The 21,709-nt window shown below is 31.7% G+C and overlaps 2 protein-coding genes across 8 annotated transcripts; one reads left to right on the top strand and one right to left on the bottom strand.

The window, feature by feature from the left end:
- Positions 1-1,051: 1,051 nt before the first annotated feature.
- On the bottom strand, positions 1,052-6,733 carry LOC113515143 (macrophage migration inhibitory factor-like). Its single transcript, XM_026899299.3, has 3 exons — positions 6,505-6,733; positions 2,660-2,832; positions 1,052-1,328 (listed from the first exon to the last, which is right to left on the bottom strand). Exons 1-3 carry the CDS (start codon positions 6,610-6,612, stop codon positions 1,250-1,252), a joined length of 360 nt encoding a protein of 119 aa, XP_026755100.1. The 5' UTR covers positions 6,613-6,733; the 3' UTR covers positions 1,052-1,249.
- Positions 6,734-7,343: 610 nt separating this feature from the next.
- LOC113515141 (E3 ubiquitin-protein ligase Siah1-like) lies at positions 7,344-21,236 on the top strand. 7 transcript variants are annotated; one of them, XM_031908544.2, is made up of 10 exons: positions 7,430-7,472; positions 7,555-7,597; positions 8,625-8,734; positions 9,567-9,716; positions 10,733-10,849; positions 13,074-13,277; positions 14,702-14,752; positions 15,825-16,023; positions 17,909-18,050; positions 18,424-21,236. In XM_031908544.2, the coding sequence occupies exons 3-10, from the start codon at positions 8,706-8,708 to the stop codon at positions 18,897-18,899; spliced, it is 1,368 nt and encodes a 455-aa protein (XP_031764404.2). In that variant the 5' UTR covers positions 7,430-7,472; positions 7,555-7,597; positions 8,625-8,705; the 3' UTR covers positions 18,900-21,236. The 7 variants fall into 7 exon arrangements, with proteins under 7 accessions (XP_052752100.1, XP_026755098.2, XP_031764404.2 ...); XM_052896140.1 differs by lacking the exon at positions 7,555-7,597 and having other exon boundaries at positions 7,344-7,472; positions 9,570-9,716; XM_026899297.3 differs by lacking the exon at positions 7,555-7,597 and having other exon boundaries at positions 7,345-7,472.
- The last annotated feature ends 473 nt before the right edge of the window (positions 21,237-21,709 follow it).

Raw genomic sequence — 21,709 nt, 5'->3', positions numbered from 1 at the left:
CATTTGAATAATGCGCATTAATTACATAATAGAATAATTAGTAATCGTATTTAATAGGTACAGGGAAGAGTCTTTGTTTTCGTTATTCTGATTGACTACTAATTAATAAAACATTTGAATACGGAAATAAATAAACAAATAGTAGGTAAATTCATTACGATGGGCCAACTGGCCTAACTTTTCATTCTCACCTACCACACTGGTGCCCCGTCAGCGTATACCGTTACACCGTTCCATTATCTATCATTAAAAAGAAGCGATTTAACCCATAATTATGAAATTTGGTACATTTACACATATTGCGCTGTATGGAAAAGTATATAGACTACTTTTTATCCAGATCAGTGAATTATTATATACAGCTTTCTATAGTTTAGAAATACCAAGACCTAACAGGATATATTGGGGAAAGGGATTGTTAGTATGGACTCCACGCCGTTTATCCTGGAAACCATCGTGACTAATTTATCATTGAATTCGACACGGTAGGCTGACCTGCCTTTTCATCTTTACCAATCATCCCCTACTGATGCCCAGCCAGTGTATATCGATAAAGGAGTCGGGGTCATCATTCTGTTATCATCAATTAAGAAAAAAACAAGATATATTGCTATCATTTAAGCCCTTACATTCCATTACTATGAATCCCTTTTTCCCTGAAAGAATATATAGCTTTGCCAATAATGAGAACGCTTTATTAAAGATATTGGCAGTGAAATTACAGGGTCGTACCCTAAATTTCTAGGCATAACATTTTAGTCATCAGGAATGGCAACGAATATACTACTTTTCATGACCAAGCGACGATTACCGCACCGCTTCCCATCAAATTAATCATCAACTTGTTTATTCTGTCATAAAAAAAAGATGAAATGGAAACGATAATACCACCTGCGCTTTCGATATAAACTAATGAGGTACCAGTGAATATTGATAATAATACATACAAGTCACGTACCTAGGACTTGCCATCTATACCTGTATGCTAAGTTCCTTACAAGGAAATCATTAGTAGGTTACACAAGACAGGGAAACTAAAAAGGCAAATAAATAAACAGAATAACATTTTTTAATCTCAAAATACACTATTATACCTACATACTTGCATTTGCCATTTTAAATACACCGTTACAAAATAATGTAAATATGTAGATATTTTTTCAGTGAGATACCTATTACATATAAATATATAATAAAACCCAATTATAAAGAGTAAATAAAGAAATATGTTTCCTATAAATAATGTCTTTTAACCAAATATAGCATGGAAGGTAGTTCCTTTGAATCCAACATTTCCTGTGGGTTCATCTTGGAATGTTATGTACATCCTGAAATAAAAAGAAACTTATTAATATTGAAATTTAATAAAATTGGGAAATGCTAAAGGAGATACAATACGAAAAATAAATATAAACTGATTAGAATTATTTTATTCATTTCCACTACCATTCGTATATGTACGACTGCTAACACTCGCAAATAACCACCACTATTACTACTAGAAACTCCACAACCCTCCATTTTAGCCATCAATCTCTGAATGTAATTCTAATAGCGGATTTAGTCTAATCAAATAACAAGTGATGTGGACTTGCGCAAGATAACATCTAGTTCAGTAAAATAAACAAATATAAGTGACATCAAACTAACGCAAACAGTACCACCAGCCAACAATACTACAAGCTTTTGAAAAAAAAGCGGTGAAAATATAAAAAATATACTTCACTAATCAACAGGTAAGGAATAAAAAAAACAATATTTATTTTTAATGATTGTTTTATATAATAATAATTATAAGCATTTATACTTAAATATAAAAACAGTTACATGTACATACAGTATATTTGAGTAGATGCAATATAATGTTGATAGTCAAGCTACCTTTGATAGATATGAACACAATGGGTTATGTAACAACAATGCACAGTTTAATAAACATAACTCACATTACAGCGCTATGTTATGAAAGCAATAAATATTAAACTATATTATTACTAACTTGGTTTTACAATGTCGAGAAACAAAATGTTAGTGAATCGATACTGTTTTTCCTAAAACTAAGTTTACATACCATTAAAAAATAATTTCAAAAATAAGGTTTAGGAGACTGTACAAAGTCATTCGCTAGGGCACCTCCATCCCATTCGTGTTTCTACCATGAAGCAGTTATGTTTGCTTGGCTGCGTTTCGGTTTGAAGGATGGGATATGGCAGTGAATTTACAGGGTACAGAGGAATAACACCTGAGTCCTCAGGAATGGCAATTCATGGAGAGTATTATGGGCGAAATAGTATACTGTTATGTCCATGGTACTGCTCATGTCTATAGGCGATGGTTACCACTTTCCAAATAGGTGGGCCATCAACTAGTTTGCAATTCGAATTTGCATAAAAATCTGATTATCTTAATCAGTAAAGATATATATTCAATAAAATGAAGTTCCTTCAAGAGATCAACATAAAGAGTGAATTATAATTAGCAAAATCCACAGAAATAATGTGTATGACCTACAGTGGTATGGATTAATTAATAGAACTTACAATTGAATTCAATTTTACAATGAGCAGTACAAAATATTGTTAAGTAAATAAAAAGGGGTTCTGAGAAATATAACACTTATTAGACTATATTTAACTAAAGATATAGAAATACCAATTACCTATCCGAAGGGACACCTAATTCCTTTTCAACTAGTTCAAACAGAACTTTAGCATGCTTTTTATTCTGTTCCACGCCAAGGGATCCAATTGACATTAAGTTGGCAATAGCACAAGGCTCTGTACTACCTCCAAAACTCATTAATAAGTCTGGAACAACGCTCACCACGCAGTACTGGAAAACATAATAAAAACAAATTACTTATTAACCAATTTGGGTATTATTATTATTTTAGGGCAATCTGTGTCACTGTAGCGCAGTAGTACACTGCTTTGTTTAGATAAAGTTATATATAAATATAGTGCATCCAAGCCATTTTGAATCTAAAACAGACAAATAGAGTGACTATAAGGAAAAGTTATTATGTTTTCTATATGCCGCCAGTTATGGAAAACAGAATGATTTTAATTAGACTAAAAATCATCTATAATAAGATTTGACATTATTTGGCTATGAATTGAACAAAACACTCCTACTAATTTGTTACTCTTCTGATAATGGTGGAGCCCTGATTGTCCACATAATTGACGATGGGTCAGAATGACTAACTATGATGGTTCCACGAACTTTCAACCACATGAGTGGCGCTATGGACAAATTAACATAGAAGCCCTTGCAATTATATTCGATTTCAAAAATTTTCATGAATATTCGGCATGCCGTAAATTTGACATCATTACGGATCATAAGCGTGTCTTTTTAATCGCTTGAAATCCATTCCTGACCAAATATTACCTAAATGTTAAGATAGTTATTAAAGCTTAGTTGTTATAATTATAGCATTAAGTATAGACCAGGAAAACTCATTGGAAATGCAGATTCCTTTAGTCGATAGACAATATCAAGTAGTTCTAGCAGGAGCAGAGAAAGATCTGAGAAGTTCCATTATTAAATGAGCAATCAGATGTTTTTTTTTTATGGGTGATAAATGAAATAGTAACCCCAGCCGCGCTATCGGTATACACTGGCGGGGTACCAGTGAACGATGATAGATGAGAATGAAGTAGGTCAGTTAGCCCATCGTGACGAATTCAACAAGAATTATTCTCGATGGTTTCCAGGGGGAACCACGTGGAGGTCGACCTGATAGGGCATATTGCAATATATCCATTGCTAGCAATGGGACTGTCAAACTCTATTGCTAACAATAACTTTCCCTCCACAACCAGAGGGTTAGGACCCTAATGTAAAACAAATTGCTGTAGATAGTAAGAAAGATGCAATTTTATAGATAATTATGTTCTATAATTAATTATATTCCAGTCTTGAACTCATTTTGGTCCCACTGAGAGGCTCTTTCATATATTAAGGGATGTTTACTATGGAACAACAGATAATACTAAAAGCACTGCAGAGTAATTTTGGATATATTGCATGCCCCAAATGCTGGTATAGTTCAATCTAATGCTTCTGCTAGAAGATATGTTTGATAGCAAGATATGGATTTACAAATTGAGTGACCAGTGGCAGAATGTGTGAAATAATCAAAATAAAGAAATAATCCTCCAAAAGATCTACAAACCTTTTAAAAAACCTTAGAGTGGAGTACATATTAATTTTTCAGGATCCTTCCAAGATAAAACTTTTGTAATATTAGTTAATAGTTACAGGAAGTGGTTTTTAGTAGTGATTATTTCATCAATGAGTAGTGAAATAGTGATAAGTGTGCTACGATATATTTTCGCTTCTCAGGGATTGCTAGATATTTTAGTATCAGACAATTGCAGGGCTTTCTAAGGGCAGGAATGGAATAAAATATAAATACTCATCTTCATAACAACCTGCCATGAATGGAAATATTGAATATGCCAGCCAAACATTTAAAAATAAACTGAAGAAATTGTCATATGTTAATAGTAATACATCTTGGGCTGAGAAACATCCGAAAGTATTGCATCATTTGTGTATTACATTGAATAGTAATAAGAAATCAGCAGAGATTTTAAATGGCCATCCATATACAACTGCAATATCAAATTTACACCCTAACTTTGCACCTGACAATGCTCAGGACAAACATGAAGCAGCAGCTCAACATTTTTCTAATAGATCATTTATATTTCATCAGGCAATATTAATGCAAGTTTATGAGCCAGGACGAAAGTGGCTTGGTTTTAATTCTGATACACTATAAAATTTCAATGGATGTCATCACATTTACAAGTCCCAGGGAATGAAACAATAGACAAGGCAGCCAAACAGATTATTGAAAATGAAACAGAAATTATAGGTAAGCCATGTGCAAATGAACTCATTTGTAAAAATTAAGAGTTGTGTCACAAAACATAAAAACCATTTTAAAAACATTGATATCTTGGTTTCAAACAACATGTTTTTCGAGAGCCTATTTAACTACAACATTCAAGCTGCAATCTAGTCATTTTATACTCAACAACAACAAATTTTATCATCTTATGGGAGTTCAGCAGTCACTAAGCAATATATACTGTAATAAAATAGAACACTTATTATATTTGCTGGTGGAAGGTGGTCAGAATTGCAACCTGAGACAGTGAATTCTGAGAGATATGCTTTAATAACATCAATGTAATCCTTAGTTAATCTGGCAGTTGCAATGCCAAACACCTACACCTATGGGTAAAGGTGTCCCTGATGAATTGAAATAACAAACCAAACAATTAAACATTCTCTATGAGGCTGGCATAGTTATCTAAATGTACTGAAGATTGAACAAAAATTAGAAAAAAAAAATATTACTCCACTTTTATAGAATTGACAGTTCATTTTATTTTTATTCAAATAGTAAAATTCACCAAAAATAATCAATGATGCTTTATGAGATTTATGATAAGAATCAATATAATAATCTTCAATTACAACAATAATCTAAGACATATTTGATCTCTAGTCACTTGATGTGTATATTATGGTAGATTTGTTATTAGAAAGTTATGTGACTTTTAGATATCACTAATTAGAAATCTCTCATTTTCAATTTATGCATTGAAACATTCACATCTTTAGATCACATCATTATTGATGTAATTCAAAATTATCTAAACAGTTTTATTAGCCAACCTATAAAAGACTATTTATCACAACTACTTAAAAAAACCGCCATATACTTATGCAATATAATAATATAGTGTTTTTTTCTTAACTATATTAAGTATGAAACTTGCTATCTTTTGGTCTTAATTATAATTACAGTGATTTATATTTTTAAATATTAGCAATTATTTAATTTATTCTACTCACATTTAGTCTATTTCAAAATAGGCTGTTCATTCCATATTTGACCTTCAGGTTTATGAAAAAATACAAGAAGTAAAAATCAAGAATACACAACTACTTAAAAAAAGTACAAAGCTACTAAAGCTACTACAGTCAATTCTACTTTCTTCCCTCATTATGGTAATGGAAAAGGGGAGAAGTGATTGTTAACAATAGGGATTAGTAGCCCCATTGATAGTAATACACCTTGCCAGTTAAAACCTCCTTGCCGCCTTTAAAGCCTCCTTCCAGGGGGAACCGCCCTGGAAACTATCATGTTCAATTCAAAGTGAATTCATCACAATTTGCCTACATTCTAAATCTCACATATCATCCTTCACTGGTGCCCCGCCAGTATAAACTTATAGCGCTGGTGGGGTTATTCCATTATCATCCATTCTATGGTGAAGGAAGATTACCAGACGAATTAGATTATTATACAAATTAATCATAGCATCTTTAGAATCATGAACACAAAAAATGGGTCGATTTTATAAAATAAACTTTTAATATACGCACACTAGACCTTAAACTTTGTTCTCAAGGGCAATGGTTTTATTTGTTCCATATACCGGTTGAATGAAAGTGCATTATTAAATATACTATATTAACCTGTTCTGGTTTCCCAAGTGCTTTAGCTAGTACTGGAATAGCTTTTGATACAAAGTCCTGAGGAACTTTGGTTCTTGGCAAATTGGTTTCTATTCTGAAGTGAGGCATCTTGACAATAAAATACGGAAATTTTAAATACTTTTATCACTAATGTAAATATAAAATAGATAAAAGTAGATAAATTAAACGAAAGACAACACACAAAGTTATCACCACAGATTAGAGAGACTATGTCTATATCTGACAATGTCTGTTGTCTTGTTCTAAGAACAAGGAATTACATAGAAGGAATGATAAATAAAAACTATAAATCATATGGTTGCCTCCTCTCTTCTTATGTAAATATATTTAGTAAAAAGAGGATGAAAGATACGTCATCAGTTACTTTTTTCTCAATTTATAGCAAGCAGGTGTATAAAAAATGTGTATGTAAAATTTTTGTCAATAACAAATTTTCCATTACTAGATTCGATACAATTAATATACAAAGTATGCAAGTAAGTTGTATCTGAATTTGGTAGGGATATACGGCCGTATAACATTTTCTAATTAAAAAATTTACATACTCATTTTATATTTACACATAATATTTTTATTATAGTATAAGTAACTATATCTGATATACCATAATATAAAGTAGGTATATCAGAAATTATAAGTACCTAAGATATATCATCTATATTATAGACTAAGAATAATAGTAGTCAAAATTGCAGTTCAAATATGGTATCCCTAAGAAGCAAAATCTTTAAATGTTTTAAAAAAATTAGTAGAAGAGGTATTTCGTCTATGGTAGGTTCTTTACTATCTAAAACCTAGTGATGTTTTATTATCGATGACGATAAGCATAAATTACATCAAGTCGGTATTTTTTATAAATAAAATAGAATAGTCTCATACTGCGCTATCAGTATATTTTGGCGAGGTACCAGTGACAGATGAAAATTGTAGATAGTTGCTGTTTTTATGTAAGTAAAATTTTTAATGTTTCGAAATATAAATTTATTTATTCTATTACATATGTTGTCAGTTTGTAATTTCCAATTATAGAATTTACCGACGTTTCGATAAAGAATCAGCAATATAGAAGCAGGTATGTAGATATTATTTACCTATAAAAGCTTTTACGTCGCATTAAGTCCCAATTGTCTATGTAAAATATGTGTAAACAACGCAAAATTTTAAAATTAACTATATTAGCTGTTTCCTGCTGCTTGCGTGAATCAATATATAAAGTATCCTGTATTAAGCTAGGATATAAACTATTTCAAAGTTAGTTGAAATTCATTTAGTTTAAGTATAATTAAGTACAATGTGACACTTGTGAAGAGGTAACAATTTTTTTTAATGTGTGATAATGAAATAGTAACCCCGCCCGCGCTATCAAAATAGATTATGATGAATAGACAGACAGATTTCTAGGGGGAACCACGTGGAGGTCGACCTAATAAAGCTAATTGCTAGTAATGGGGTTGTCAAACTCCACTACTAACAATCCCTTTTCTCCCAGAGCTATCTAATTAGGTTGATATATTATTTCCATCCATTATATTTTACGCTTTTATGTTTTAATTGAAAAAATCGATAGATAACTGAACACACACGCATAATCAATATGTAAATGACTACCAAAATTATATAATTATTGTTTGTATAAGAAGCGATTTTCATTTTTTTAACTGATTGATAGTACTAATTATCGCTATCGATAATTTATACCTAGTGCCTACGATAGCCCTACGTAGCGGTTGAAAACTTCTTTTTTCGTTCATTTGCACATTGTCATTGTTTTTTTTTATTCTTAATAGTCATTACAAAAAAAGTTTTATTATTTAATTACATTGGTAAGTACCCACTTTTATAAATTAGAATGTATATATATGGATTATTCAATAATTAGTGTGTAAAATCAATTAATAAGTAGAAAATACATAAAAAACAATTTCACGGAGCTACAATATTATGACTATATTTGAGATAGGTACGTACCTAGGTAGTACCTGTCTCAAGTGTTATTTGTATGATAAGATATCCATACCTAACCTATTTGTCTGTATGTATGTAATAATAATCTATCTGTTTTCCATTTATGTACCTTAATAGACTTAATATTGTTTTAGAAAAAATCACCGTTGAAAATTACAATTTTAATCTTGGTGATTACTTGTTCAACTAATCGATTTTGAAAAGTGTATATAACAATGGGCGCAGAGGAATCTAAGAACCAAAGGTAAGTGTAAAATTATGCGTTGTCTGTTTAGTTGATATCTCTTCTTTTCTTTTCTTGCGTTGTCCATTCCTTCACTTTCTTTGTCCACTTGTTGTTGTCCATCCTACAGACTTCTCTGGCCTGTTTCCATTTCAGATATCTAATTCTATATATAATATCCATCGCCTGTTTTTCTACATATTTTTATGTCACACAGATATTTAACATATTTAAGTAAGTTAGTTGAAATTACATGTCAAGATTTCCATACATAATCAGTTACAACAGTACTTAATGAAAATGCGAACTAATAATTAAGCAGAATAAAGCCATTGAACATAGTCTGCTGATATTTATATCAGCATATATATTATTGCATATATAGTAGAACAAATTAGTGTTTCTGTATTAATTCCAACAACATTGCATACCTTTTCATTAAGTTTTATTGTAACAGACATAAATTTAGGTTTTCTATAGATAAAAAAATTATTTAGATTTTAATATTTGTATATTAAAATCTAAATAATTTTTTTATCTTGTGATAAAGTGACCTTATGTATAAAATTATAGAAGTATGTTTAACTCAGTTTTTTAAACATATTGTCATAGTCATAGAATACTGGCGGATCTGACAAAGATTACATATATATATCCGTCAGTATTCTACGACTATGACGATATCACCTATTAAAATGAAGGAGCTTCTTGGCAGCAGAAACACGAGTGGGATAAAGGTGTCCAAGCAGATGACTATTGTATCAAGTCTCCCTTTAATCATTTTCAAAACTGACACAGTTGCTTGTCAGGAAAATTAGCAACATACTACTACCTAAATACATTTATTTCACAGGAGAGATGCTGAACATAATGGCTTTACAAAAAGTCAAGTAGAGATGTTACTTAAACAACAGAAACAAATGTATGATGAAAAATTAAATGAATTGTTACATAAACAAAATCAGAAGTCAGCCGAAATGCGAATCAGTGAAGATGCTATAAGGTAAATATTTTTTTAATTCATTATAGGTGCTACCTGCAATAGTGGAGAAATTACAGTTGTGTTGCTAGCTTTTTAGAAAAGAATATGCACTTTTATTCATTTGTATAGTATTATACATAGTGTATAGATTAATTTTTTTTTTAAACAAACAACTATAAAAAATATAGATGCATAAATACATATATGTCATGTATTTACATGTGTACATTATAACAGTTAGCACATACCACAAGGCCTCCCATGAGTTTTTATGTTACTCAATTAAAAAGTAATTACCTAATTGTGTTGAATTTTATTCCTGTATGCAGTATTGATATAGTTAGATATATAGATTAGTGTACAAAAAATTACCAGTATTTTCCCTTTCAATACTATAATTACCTAATTGTTACTGGTTTCGATGTCAGGGATGTCCTTTTATACTATCTTATGTTGTGAATATTTTGTTATTAGTATAGTCTATATGTAAAGGGAAGTATGAAATACATGACCTTGGTAGTGTAACGATTTAATACACTCTCAACTTCTAATACTTGGGGGTTCCATCACCGTACTATATACTTAACATTAATTTTCATGAGCTTGTCTTTTTATATGGTCTGGGTGATTGTCTATGTATAATATGAATGTATTTAAAAAAAATAAGTATGTCCATGTATTGTTTAATACCCATGGAATAAGCTCTGCTTGATTTGGACCTAGATGGCGCTGTATAATAAGTATGTTCAGTGGCATTATTAACTAGGATTATGTACTCTTTTATAATATATTATGTTTTAGTATAAATTGTTAGTAGTTGACTAAAATTAAATTCATAATTGGCTTGTGTAATAATGTATTAGGTACTTAGTTTCATATAGAATCAGAGCGATATATGAAATTGTTCTACATTGATATAGGCTTGTTTTTTTTTTTTAAAAAAAAATCCATTTGCTTAATACTCGTAGTTACTGATTTTGTAGCTTCTCTTATTATATACTGACAATCATATGTATATTACATCAAACTGTATCCAGGGCAGAAGCAAAGAAGGAAGTGGAGCGAGTATTGAAGGAGCAATTCGGGCAAAATGTCCCGTCACCTCAGCCTTCTTGTATCCCAAGCACTTCGACTACTCCCACACAAGCTCAAGTGTACGTACATCATTAATGTTTTTATTAAGGCAAACAAATAGCTTTAACGGTGTCCGTGTATTTCTTTTTATTTATCACTAGCCATACCTCGCGACTTCCTACGCAAAGAATTTAGAAGTAGGAAAATCAATTATATAGGCCACTTCTACAGATATATACTATCTCGGTAGATTAAAAAAAATGTAATGACTATTCAAAAGTGCTTCAATGTAAGTTTATTTGGATAAATGATTTTCTATTCTATTCTATTCTCACCATCATCAAAATAGAACACATCAGATTTTAATTTCAAACGAAACACAACTGTGAAAACTCTACCAAACTTGGTGCAGTAGTTTTTACGTGATGCGGAAACAAACATAGAGATAGACAAAAAGTCCGTATATATGTGAGTATATAATATATACTGACATACATACATACACTGCTGGTCAAAAGTTTGAGACCACTATAAAAAATATAAGGAAACAAATAAAAGTCAACATGTTTAAAACTTTATGAAAAACAGGTTTTATTTAGATGTTACACACAAGATTTGAAATTCAAAAATTTCATGAAGTTTTGACGAATACAATGTTCTAAAGAAAACACGCACAAGAAAGTAGAGAATATTTTCATCAAAATCAAAGAAGAGGATCCTTTGCATTTTATGACCCATTTTACCAATCTTGGCATGCGAGCAATTAATTTATTTATAGTCTCTTGCGAGATATTCCTCCAAGTTTCGTTTAATACATTCCACATGGCCTCCTGTGAATGGGTTAAGATCGGGCCTTTGGGGTGGCCATGTCATGTTTATTAACATTTTTTCCAACTGTTTTTTTATTTTTTTCTAAATGGCCTCCACATAATTTTGAACTGTGCTTTGGATTATTATCTGATTGGAAATTAAATCCTTGGTAGATTAACTTTAGTCCGGAGGGAATAGCATTTTTCTCCAAAATTACTTTATAATGCTCCTTTTTCATAATTTCTTGAATTTGGACAATATTTCCAGTCCCATATAGTCTGAGAAACAACCCCAGACCATAACAGATACGCCACCATGCTTGACTGTCTACACACTACTATACATTGTGGCATCATCTTTTCTTCGGCGGAACGTCGAACGAAAATTCTTCGTTTTGAGCCGAATATTTCAGATTTAGATTCGTCACTCCATATCATTTCTTTTAATCTTAGGTCCAGTCTCAATGGGCTAAAGCCCGTTTTTTCTTACTCTACCGTTTTAGAAGAGGTTTCTGAACAGCAATGTAACTAAACAACTTTGCGTCTTGCAATCGTCTTTGCACTGTACACACCGATACAGGTTTTTCCCGAGATCTGTTGACTTCAACACGAATTTCTTGTTTGGTGTCTATTTCACTTGCTGGTTACCACAATAAATTTGTTTTCACTAGAAGTCGTAGCTTTTGGTCTCCCGGACAATCTTGAGTACTGCCAGTTTGTTTGTACCGTATAATCGTACGAAGAATACAAGTCTTCAATAATTTAAGTTGAGATGCAATCTCACGTTCAGATTTGCCTTCATTATGGAGAAAAACTATAGCAGAATGCGTTTCAATACTCTTTTCGCGAACTTTTCCTATTTTAGAAAGGTCTTGACTGTATATTCTAGACTAGATATTCGTAGATAACCCTGAAAATACGGGGGGAAAGGGATTATTAGTAATGGGGTCAAACAGCCCCATTACTAGGAATATACCCTGTCAGGTCGACCTCCATGGGTTCCCCCTGGATACCATCGTGTCCATGTCTATGGTATTGTTCATGTCTATAGGCGACAGTTACCGCTTTCCATCAGGTGGACCGTCAGTGTGTCAGTTTCAATTGTGTACAGGTAATCTGGGTCTTATTATAAGTTACGTAAGGTCTTATCCTAATAGTTAAGTAAGGCCATTAGTACATAAAAGTGTCTTACCTGTCTTCATGCATAGATAGGATACTTTGTATATTATATTAATTAATTATAGTATAATTAACTATAAATATATTAATTAACGCGGGCAAAGCCACAGTATACAGTATAGCTTTAAATTGACAAAAATATGTTCAATTATTTCCATTCGCTTTTTTTGCTAGCGAATTCAAAAGTGGTGCTCACAATTTAATTTAAATGTATTTTTATACTGCATAGTAATCCACTTATGATTAAAAATGAGAGCGACAAGAACCAGTTTTATGTTTATGTTACATATATATAATATTGTTTATTTTATTGCAGGCCCTTTAGATCTCCTACAACTTACAGTTATAGCCAAAAAGACCTCCAAAATCTCGTGGCCACTGGAACACATACAAGTTCACCAACTACTCAGCAAACTTCTTTGTATCCCAATATTAGTACACCGCCCGCGTCTTCTCCAAGAGCGGTCCAAGACCCGTTTGAATCATATGTGTTCGTCAATAAACTGGATGAAGCTAAAAGGTATATATAATAATATTATTGTTATTATTATTTCGGCCGTTAACTGTCCACTGCTAGACATAAGCCTTCCCCATAAGGGGAATTTTGCCAGTAGTTGTCACGCTTGGCAGGCGAGTTGGCAATCGCAGTTAGGTTTTAAAACATGTTTTAAGAGGGCCCTTCTGCCCATCCTCGCCCTCCCTTAGTAGCCTCTTACGACACCCACGGGAAAGGAAGAGACAACAATATAATAATATAATGTTGTAATAATATACTGGTAATGTACTTTCATACTAAAATCCTGTGCCATCATGTTTATTCTCTTTAATGTGATTAAATCTGTAAGAGAAATTTTTGGGGGGTATATGCATAATTATAAATGTAATTTTTGTCAGACTAATGCATACGGGTAAATAGTACCTATATATACCTACTTCTTTATTGCCGACATTTTGATTTGGATTGCACCACGTCGGTCGAAACGAAACGTGGTCACGACAAGACTGAAGTGAGCGACGTCTTCGTCTGGCAGTCTCTTCGGGTCCCTTACACTGTCATCATTATTATCTAGGGTCACTTATGGTATCCACACTGCATTTAAATAAAATATCACTTGTTTTTAGTGTACTAATCCCTGGGTCCCATGCTGATGGAAGCCTATATCCATCTTCCCTATTGATTTTTTTCGGATTGTTCCTAATTTCAATTGCTTCACATACTATCCAAAGGATAGGAAGTGACGCTCGATAGATAGAACCTTCGGGGCATGCAGGTCAATCCAGTGATTAGTAGAAATATTTAATAAATGTTCTGCGATCGCTAATTTATTTGTTTGCCTGTCTTTGACTGCCGCTATGTGTTCTTTGACCCTTTCGGCTATGATCCGTTTAGTTTGACCTATATGCAGCTTACCACAGTTACAGTCTATCTTGTAAACGCCTGATGTTTGGGCATAAAAGGCAGGCAATCTTCCGCTAAAATCAATTTCTTGACAAAAATTGTCCAACTACCTTTATCTTCACCTTTATCCCTCTTCAAGGCGAATTGGGCAACAACAGCCTAATAAATATTTTTTTATCACATTTATTCTATAAACACTTCAGGTCATTTTCACAGAGTGTAATGACTTGAATTTATTTTTAATTTAATTGTCTAGTAAATCTATTTAAATGTCTAGTTTTACACAATGGAGCTTCTATCGAAACCCAATTTTTAGTTAAAAAAGATGATTTAATCAAGATTTTCAATTTTTTTGATCTATAAACAATGTTAACGTAATGACTAATATTTCTTGTCTTTGAAGAGTAACAAAAATATACTGTAGGAGTAATGAAAAAATATTGCTTAAAATAGGCTTAAACACTAAATCTATGTAATTTATTATTCAATAAAAACAGTTATTATTATTTTTCTTTAATTATTTTCATTTATTGTTATCATTTTAGATTGCAACCCACTGCCCCGCCAGCTTCATCGCGAGATAGATCAACCTCAAGGTAAAAAAAGTATTACTTTTTATAATTTAAGTAGTATTACTTTTTATAGTTTATAATTTATACGGACGCTAATATTTGTGTATAATACACAAATGATATAAACGTCCCATCTAGAAACAATCTGCAAAATATTATCTTTATAAATTTATATATAAGTTATTAGTAGTGTATAATTATGTATATGAAATGTTAAACATTAGCAAATTGCTGTAATACCTTACGAAGCTAACACTGATGGCCCCCATCAGTGTTATAAATTATACTCATAAGTTTTTGGTGTTTTTCCACTCATGTTTCTTTGGGGAAAATACTTAGTTTTATCACTAGCACTTGATGATTGATTTCAATTTGTACACCTTGTTCATCATCATCATCTCAGCCATTATCTGTCCATTGCTGGACATATGCTTCCCCCATAGACTGCCATAAGGAATGGTCTAGAGCCACGAGTGGAGGAGTTAGTCTATCCATCTAGTGGGGGAGGAGAGGGAGTCGTTCTTCACTGCGTTTGTCCGTACGGGATCGCCACTCAAGAACCTTTCTTTCCCATCAGTTAGTACTTCAAACTATGTGACCATTACTTTGGTTCGTTTGCTGATATCCTCGTTTCGGATTCTATCACGCAAAGAAACTCCAAACATAGCTTTCTTCTTGGCTTTTTTTTAATGGATGATAATAGAATTATATACCCGCCTGCGCTATCGATACCCTCAGTGAGGGACGATTGGTGAGGATGAAAAGGCAGGTCAGTTAGCCCATTGTGACGAATTCAACTATAAATTAATCACGTTGGTATCCAAAAAGAACCGCGTGGAAGTCGACCTGATGGGATATATTGATAACAATGGGAACTAACCTCCCCATTACTAACAATCTTTTTTGCATAATAATAATCGTTTTTGCATACGGGCAACCGTGTAGGACCATGTTTCGGTTCTGTATGTCCACAATGGTAACATGCACTAGTTCAAGACTCGTCTTCACCTTATTACTGTACATTAATTGTTCTTTCCAAAAAGTATAATTCAAAGAGACCAATAAGCTAAAATAAAATACGTACTTGTATTTACAGGCAACGCAACCGCAACAATGAAGCGGATAACGAAGTGAAATGCCCGACATGTAGAAATACATACACTTCGAATATTTACCAATGCTCAAAAGGGCACAGTTCATGTAAAACCTGCAAAGATAATGGTCGCCTTTGTGGTATATGCCGTGATATGATCACTACCATGAGGAATATTTCACTGGAAATCTTTATTGCTGAGGTATCTTTATCAATATTTTTATAATAAAAATGTCATAATATATATATATGTGTGTATATATATATATATATATATATATATATATATATATATATGAATGAGAAAACTGACTACGATAAGGTCTATGATTGCGTCTTGCTACAATTGGTATTTTTCACGACATCAAAATTACTGTGAAGACAATTTATTTCTCTTTGTCACAATCTGAAATGCACACAGTCGCTCGCTTATACGCGCCATTCTATGTCAATCGTGCATTTTGTAAATCCATTTCGTCGTCTGCCAGCTTTAGAAAAATTCAAGCGACTCAAATTGGTAGCAAAATAATTTATTAATATTTTTTGCCTTAATGGCACATTTTTTTTTTACTCTGCTGTCCAATTGAGCAGTTGTAGCTGAGAACTGAATTTAAAACGCGATTGTAGATCTTTTTAAATTCTACCATATGGGCTATTTCATTACATTTACATTAATTCATCTTGATTAAAGGTGCAGATTTTGCTAATGGATAAATAGAACCATACAGGAGAATCCCTATCGATTGCAAGAATAATTATTAAAATCTGTTTAGAATTGATGATGTCGAGAAATTTCCTCGCATAAAAAAGTACAGACAAATAGGCGCCCGTGCAGTAAGAAGCAAGATTATATATAGTTATCCTATCTAATCGTTCTAGTTGGGGTCTTAGTGCTTTCATAACTATATTATATAATTATTCAACTATTACTTACTACTTTAAAAAAAAAAAAAAACAGTGAGCCAGCATAGTGCGGTATACGCTTAATGAATGGAAACTTCGTTTGATTTTGTTGATCGTATTCATGTACCTTGTTGTCTTCGTGTTCGTTCAGGATGGTGTGGTCTCATGTCGTGCTATAATAAAAAAAAAACCCGTTCCCCGCAATTTTTACACAGGTAGTAAAATTACGTTGTTATTTGATACTTTTTTAATGGCGTGTAAATGGAATGTTAATCCCGCCTGCGTTAGCGATAGACACTGCCAAGGCACTAGTGAGAAATGTTAGATGAGGAAGAAGTATTTTTTTATGTGCTCATCACTGGAATGGAATGGAATGGTACCCTGTGAGAGATAATAGATGAGGATGAAGTTAGATCAGAAGACCCATCGTCACGAATTCACCAGGAATTCACGACGATGGTTTCCAGAGAGGACTCAGAGGAATTCTTTGATACTAACACCATCTAAGTTTTTTCACAAATATAACTTCCTACAATCGACAGGTCGACAGGTCAAGCTGTAACGATTTACATAGTGTCTACCTTCTCAATTATGGAAGTTTTGTAAACAGTTCGGCAAATTCTCTACAACGATATACAAATAAACAGACGGACATATATTTCAACACTTGTGATTTTATTATATTATCTACAGATATTAAATGTGCATTAACACAAAATGATAGACAGTATCTACTGTATATAAGCACAATTTTATGTAATTTATAATGTGTAGTTTGTATTATTCTTTGTGTATACTTATGTATTTATGCAATGTATGCAGATCGTATGACTGTCTATTTTTATTTTTAAAATAACATACAATTTACATGAAAAGGTTTGCTGGAATAAATCTCTTATTAGAGATAAGCTCGCCTTTGTACATTATGTTTCAAATGAATTAAGGTTAACATTATATTTTGTGTACAATAAAGAAATTTTAAATAAATTAAATTGTATAATTTATACAACAAGTTATATAATTAAATTTAGACAACGGCAATAGGTTCGAAACCTACCACATTGAATTCTAATATGCTCAATGAAATGTGGACATGACCTTTGTTACGTTCAGTGCAATGGTTAATAGTTGACAAATTCCTGCAAGGACTACCAATTTTTATTTATTAAATTTTTACATTCCAGAAAAAGGTGAAATGCCCAAATACGGAAAATGGATGTTCCCTCTGGATAAAAAGATGTGATGTAGACACTCACCTTAAGGTGTGCATATTTAGAGATATGCCATGCCCACTTTCTGACATATTTGGACTGTGCCTTTGGAAAGGTATTTATATTATCTACTATCAAAACCTATATCACCAGTGGTTTCTTAATCATGCTCTGCAACCAATATATGCTTGGCGGAGAATTGCAGTGACAATGTTTTAATTATTTAAATCATAAATTAATTTATTTAAATCAGTAATTTAGTCGACTTGTTAGACTGAAAAGTTGCCTTTAGGTCAATTAAATATGTTTTACCGTGTGGTAGCAGAGTAAATAATACAGACGGTCCCCGTTGCTTTTTATTCTGAGAACGTCGAATCCCCATGAATAGGCGATTAAGGGAATAATAATATAGTACAGAAAAGTCGAAATAAAACAATATATGAAGCCACAGTTATTATTATTATTGATTGACACTTATAATTTTACAGGTAAATTAACCCAAATGGCGTCCCACTTCGATGATGTACACCAGATGCATCGCCAGGCCGACGTCGACAAGGAAATGTATTTGCTGAACATCAACAATAACGTCAATATCGTTCACTTCATCGTTATAGGCACCTACAACTTTTTGTTCCATGTAAAGATTCAAGATGACAAACTTTATATGACAACACAGGCTCTCGGCACAGACAATAGTGCCCGCAAATGGATCTACGAGATACACATTTATAATAAAAGTGAGCCACGCAGAAAATACCAGTACATGGATACATGCCACTCCATAAACATCCCCGTTAATGAAATAATCACTAACGCAAGATGTGCAGTAATCCCGTTATCTTATGCTTCCTCGTTTATAAACGAAGACAAACTCACGTACAAGTTCTTTATAAAGAAGGAATTTAATAACAATGAATTCCCTAAAAACAATCGTGGACAGGGCGCTAGGCGAAGAACCTAGGCATGACTTTGTTACAACTATTTCTTTATGTTTATTCTCTGGTTTTATAACGTATATATGATACTTAAATATAGAAGTACAATAAAACTAGATATGATGAAAGATATTTCTAAAGGTGACAGTCCCGCTTTTTTGCAACTACTTTTAGTTATAATGCGTCAAAGTAAGACGGTAATAAATAAAAATAATTAATATAAACGCAGAGAATAAATGCAAAATAAATAGTGGACGCCGTTCTCCAAGTTAACGATGTCTTTTAATAGGAAATTGTAACGTTTAATATAAGTTCTTTTTTGCTGTTTCCTCCACTTATATCTAAAGCATGTATACTTGGAATATTATATTTTTATCGTATAAATTAACATGCATGATATTTTATGTAATTAATGGAAATTTGAGTATAAAGATTATAATTTATGACTATGTTTTTGCTATTAAATTATAATCGTACAGCTCCATCATTTCTGTTATTAATATTTCTTCTATTTATAACATGATAGTCATTAAGACTACATTGTAAAATGTGTTTCGTATTAGAAAATATGTTTATTTTTTAGTACTACTATTATTTAACCATATAAACGACCTGCCCCGGATTCGCACAGGTGCAATATTTTCGTAACTTTTAAACTGGTCGTCATATTTTAGTGAAGCTGGTACTTTGGCTCGTTTGAAAGTACTGCATTAATATTCTATAAGATTTTAAAATTAACGGCCTGTTTAGCAAATAGGCCGTTGTTTTGTTGTAAGATGTACGCATTTATATAGTTTCTCCTGCGTCCTTTACTTCCGCGCCCTGCCTTCTGGCACATCAATTAACATGTTGTAAAAAGTAAACTTTATCTTCATAAATGCTCGATTTAGCTATTTCTTTCTATAAGAGTTTTTAAATATATATTAAACCTGTAAAACTATTTTTTTTGACTGAGATATTAAACTTAGATATAAAGCGTCGCGGACTTTTTTGTAAAGCTAAAAGTAATGAATATTCTTGCTATAGATTTTATTCTTTTATTTAAACCGTTTTGGCAGCGTATTATAGTATTTTTGCCGATTTCAACTATATTTATTGTAATTATTTACTTACCAAAATAAAAAGCACCTATAGTATATATACCTTTGTAACAGTACAAGAATTTACAAAATTGGATTAGTACTACCGGAGATTACCCCAAACATCCACATTCAGAAATTTACCTCTATAATATTATGTATATAGATTATAGTTGTTTCTCTTAGTAATTTTATGTGCTGTTATATGCCTTATCTAATTGTAATAATATGCCTAGGTGCATTCTTATTAAATTTTTCATTTTCAGAGAATTCTGGCGTAGACTCCTCACTAAATAATAATAGTAATTATTATGGTTCCATTACCCATAAAGAGGGATTCCAATTGTAAAATTTAAACGTAACGTACTGATTACTTGCTGTATGGATATATTTTAATTTGTATCGTTACTTATGAATACGGTTTCATGAGATTTATTGATTTTCTTATGAGTATTATCACACGTACTTGTTATTACGAATTCATATCATTTCTTATTATGAAGAAAATAAATTTTGATGTTATCGATTTATCAAAATTAATTGATTTTTGTTCATGAATAAATTGTAATAGAGGTATGACTTGAACATAATAATATAAAAGAAATACGCATTTTTTAATTGTACAAGCGTACCTCTAAAGAAGTTGTAGTGAGATATTTAGCCAGAGTTGGGTTTACCCCTGGCATATTGGTTATGAGTATAGATTTTTAATGGAAAGGTATAACAAACCCAAACTGAATTTGTATTTACAATGTGGAATCGAATTTTAAATTAATTCCTCATGCTATAAATGTAATTCCAAAAACTAATTCATAGGAATTAATATTTATAATATTATCTTATTGGTAAAAGTTATTTAAAATACTATTGCTAGATTCTTGTTATACCCATTCTGCTATACTTGTATGATATGACTGAAGTAATGTTTATGGGCAATACATCGACTATTGTGTGAGAATATCACCTTTTGAGGTCAAAGGGTTAGCTGACCTTTGCTTTCCTTTCAAACCACAAAGTGGCAATAATTTTTAAATTATCCACACATGAACTTGTGGTTTGAACTGTCACAGTTAATGTATAATTGCAAAGTTAATCGTTTGAAAGATGTTAAAGATCATATAATGTGCTATTCAATGTATTACATTTTATAGATTTAAACAATCTTGTATTGTGATAGGTATGTTGTAAATAAATTCATGGAATTCTGTTATTTTTAATATTTTATCTATTATTCAATTATTTTCTTCCATTGTAATTGTATATCCAATAAATTTTAATTAATTATATATATTTTTTATTTCTATGTAAATGTAATTTACAGTTCATAATAGTACTGGAATGCTTATTATCTTCTTTCACTTTTTAGTCTGACCACAGATAATATAATACTATACTAGTAGTCTGATTTAAAAACTATCATCTAATGGACTAGTAAACTTCATAATAATAAATGACGATAAGAAAATATCTCAATAAAAATTGAATTGCCTTGCAAATGAAACAAATTCTTCGAAACTGGTTGAATTATATGTTCGCAGATATTACATACAGAGTGCTTAGTACGAGTTGTGGCAACGATTTACACTTCGTACGCACTATAATAGTGGTTCTTTTCAAACTTGTTCAAACAGTTCATAAAACAATATATTTATTTATATAAATGTACTATATATAATTTCTAAAGTTTGAAGATTATACATAATACATAAAAATATTACTAAAATTGAAACAAGCATATATTTATTTTTCAAATTATA

The sequence above is a fragment of the Galleria mellonella genome, unplaced genomic scaffold, assembly GCF_026898425.1.
Source record: "Galleria mellonella isolate WM207_F2 unplaced genomic scaffold, CSIRO_AGI_GalMel_v1 utg312, whole genome shotgun sequence".
In the NCBI taxonomy this organism is placed as follows: Eukaryota; Metazoa; Arthropoda; class Insecta; order Lepidoptera; family Pyralidae; genus Galleria; species Galleria mellonella.
The sequence above is the reverse complement of the archived record's forward strand: the minus strand, read 5'-3'. Positions and strand labels throughout refer to the sequence as shown.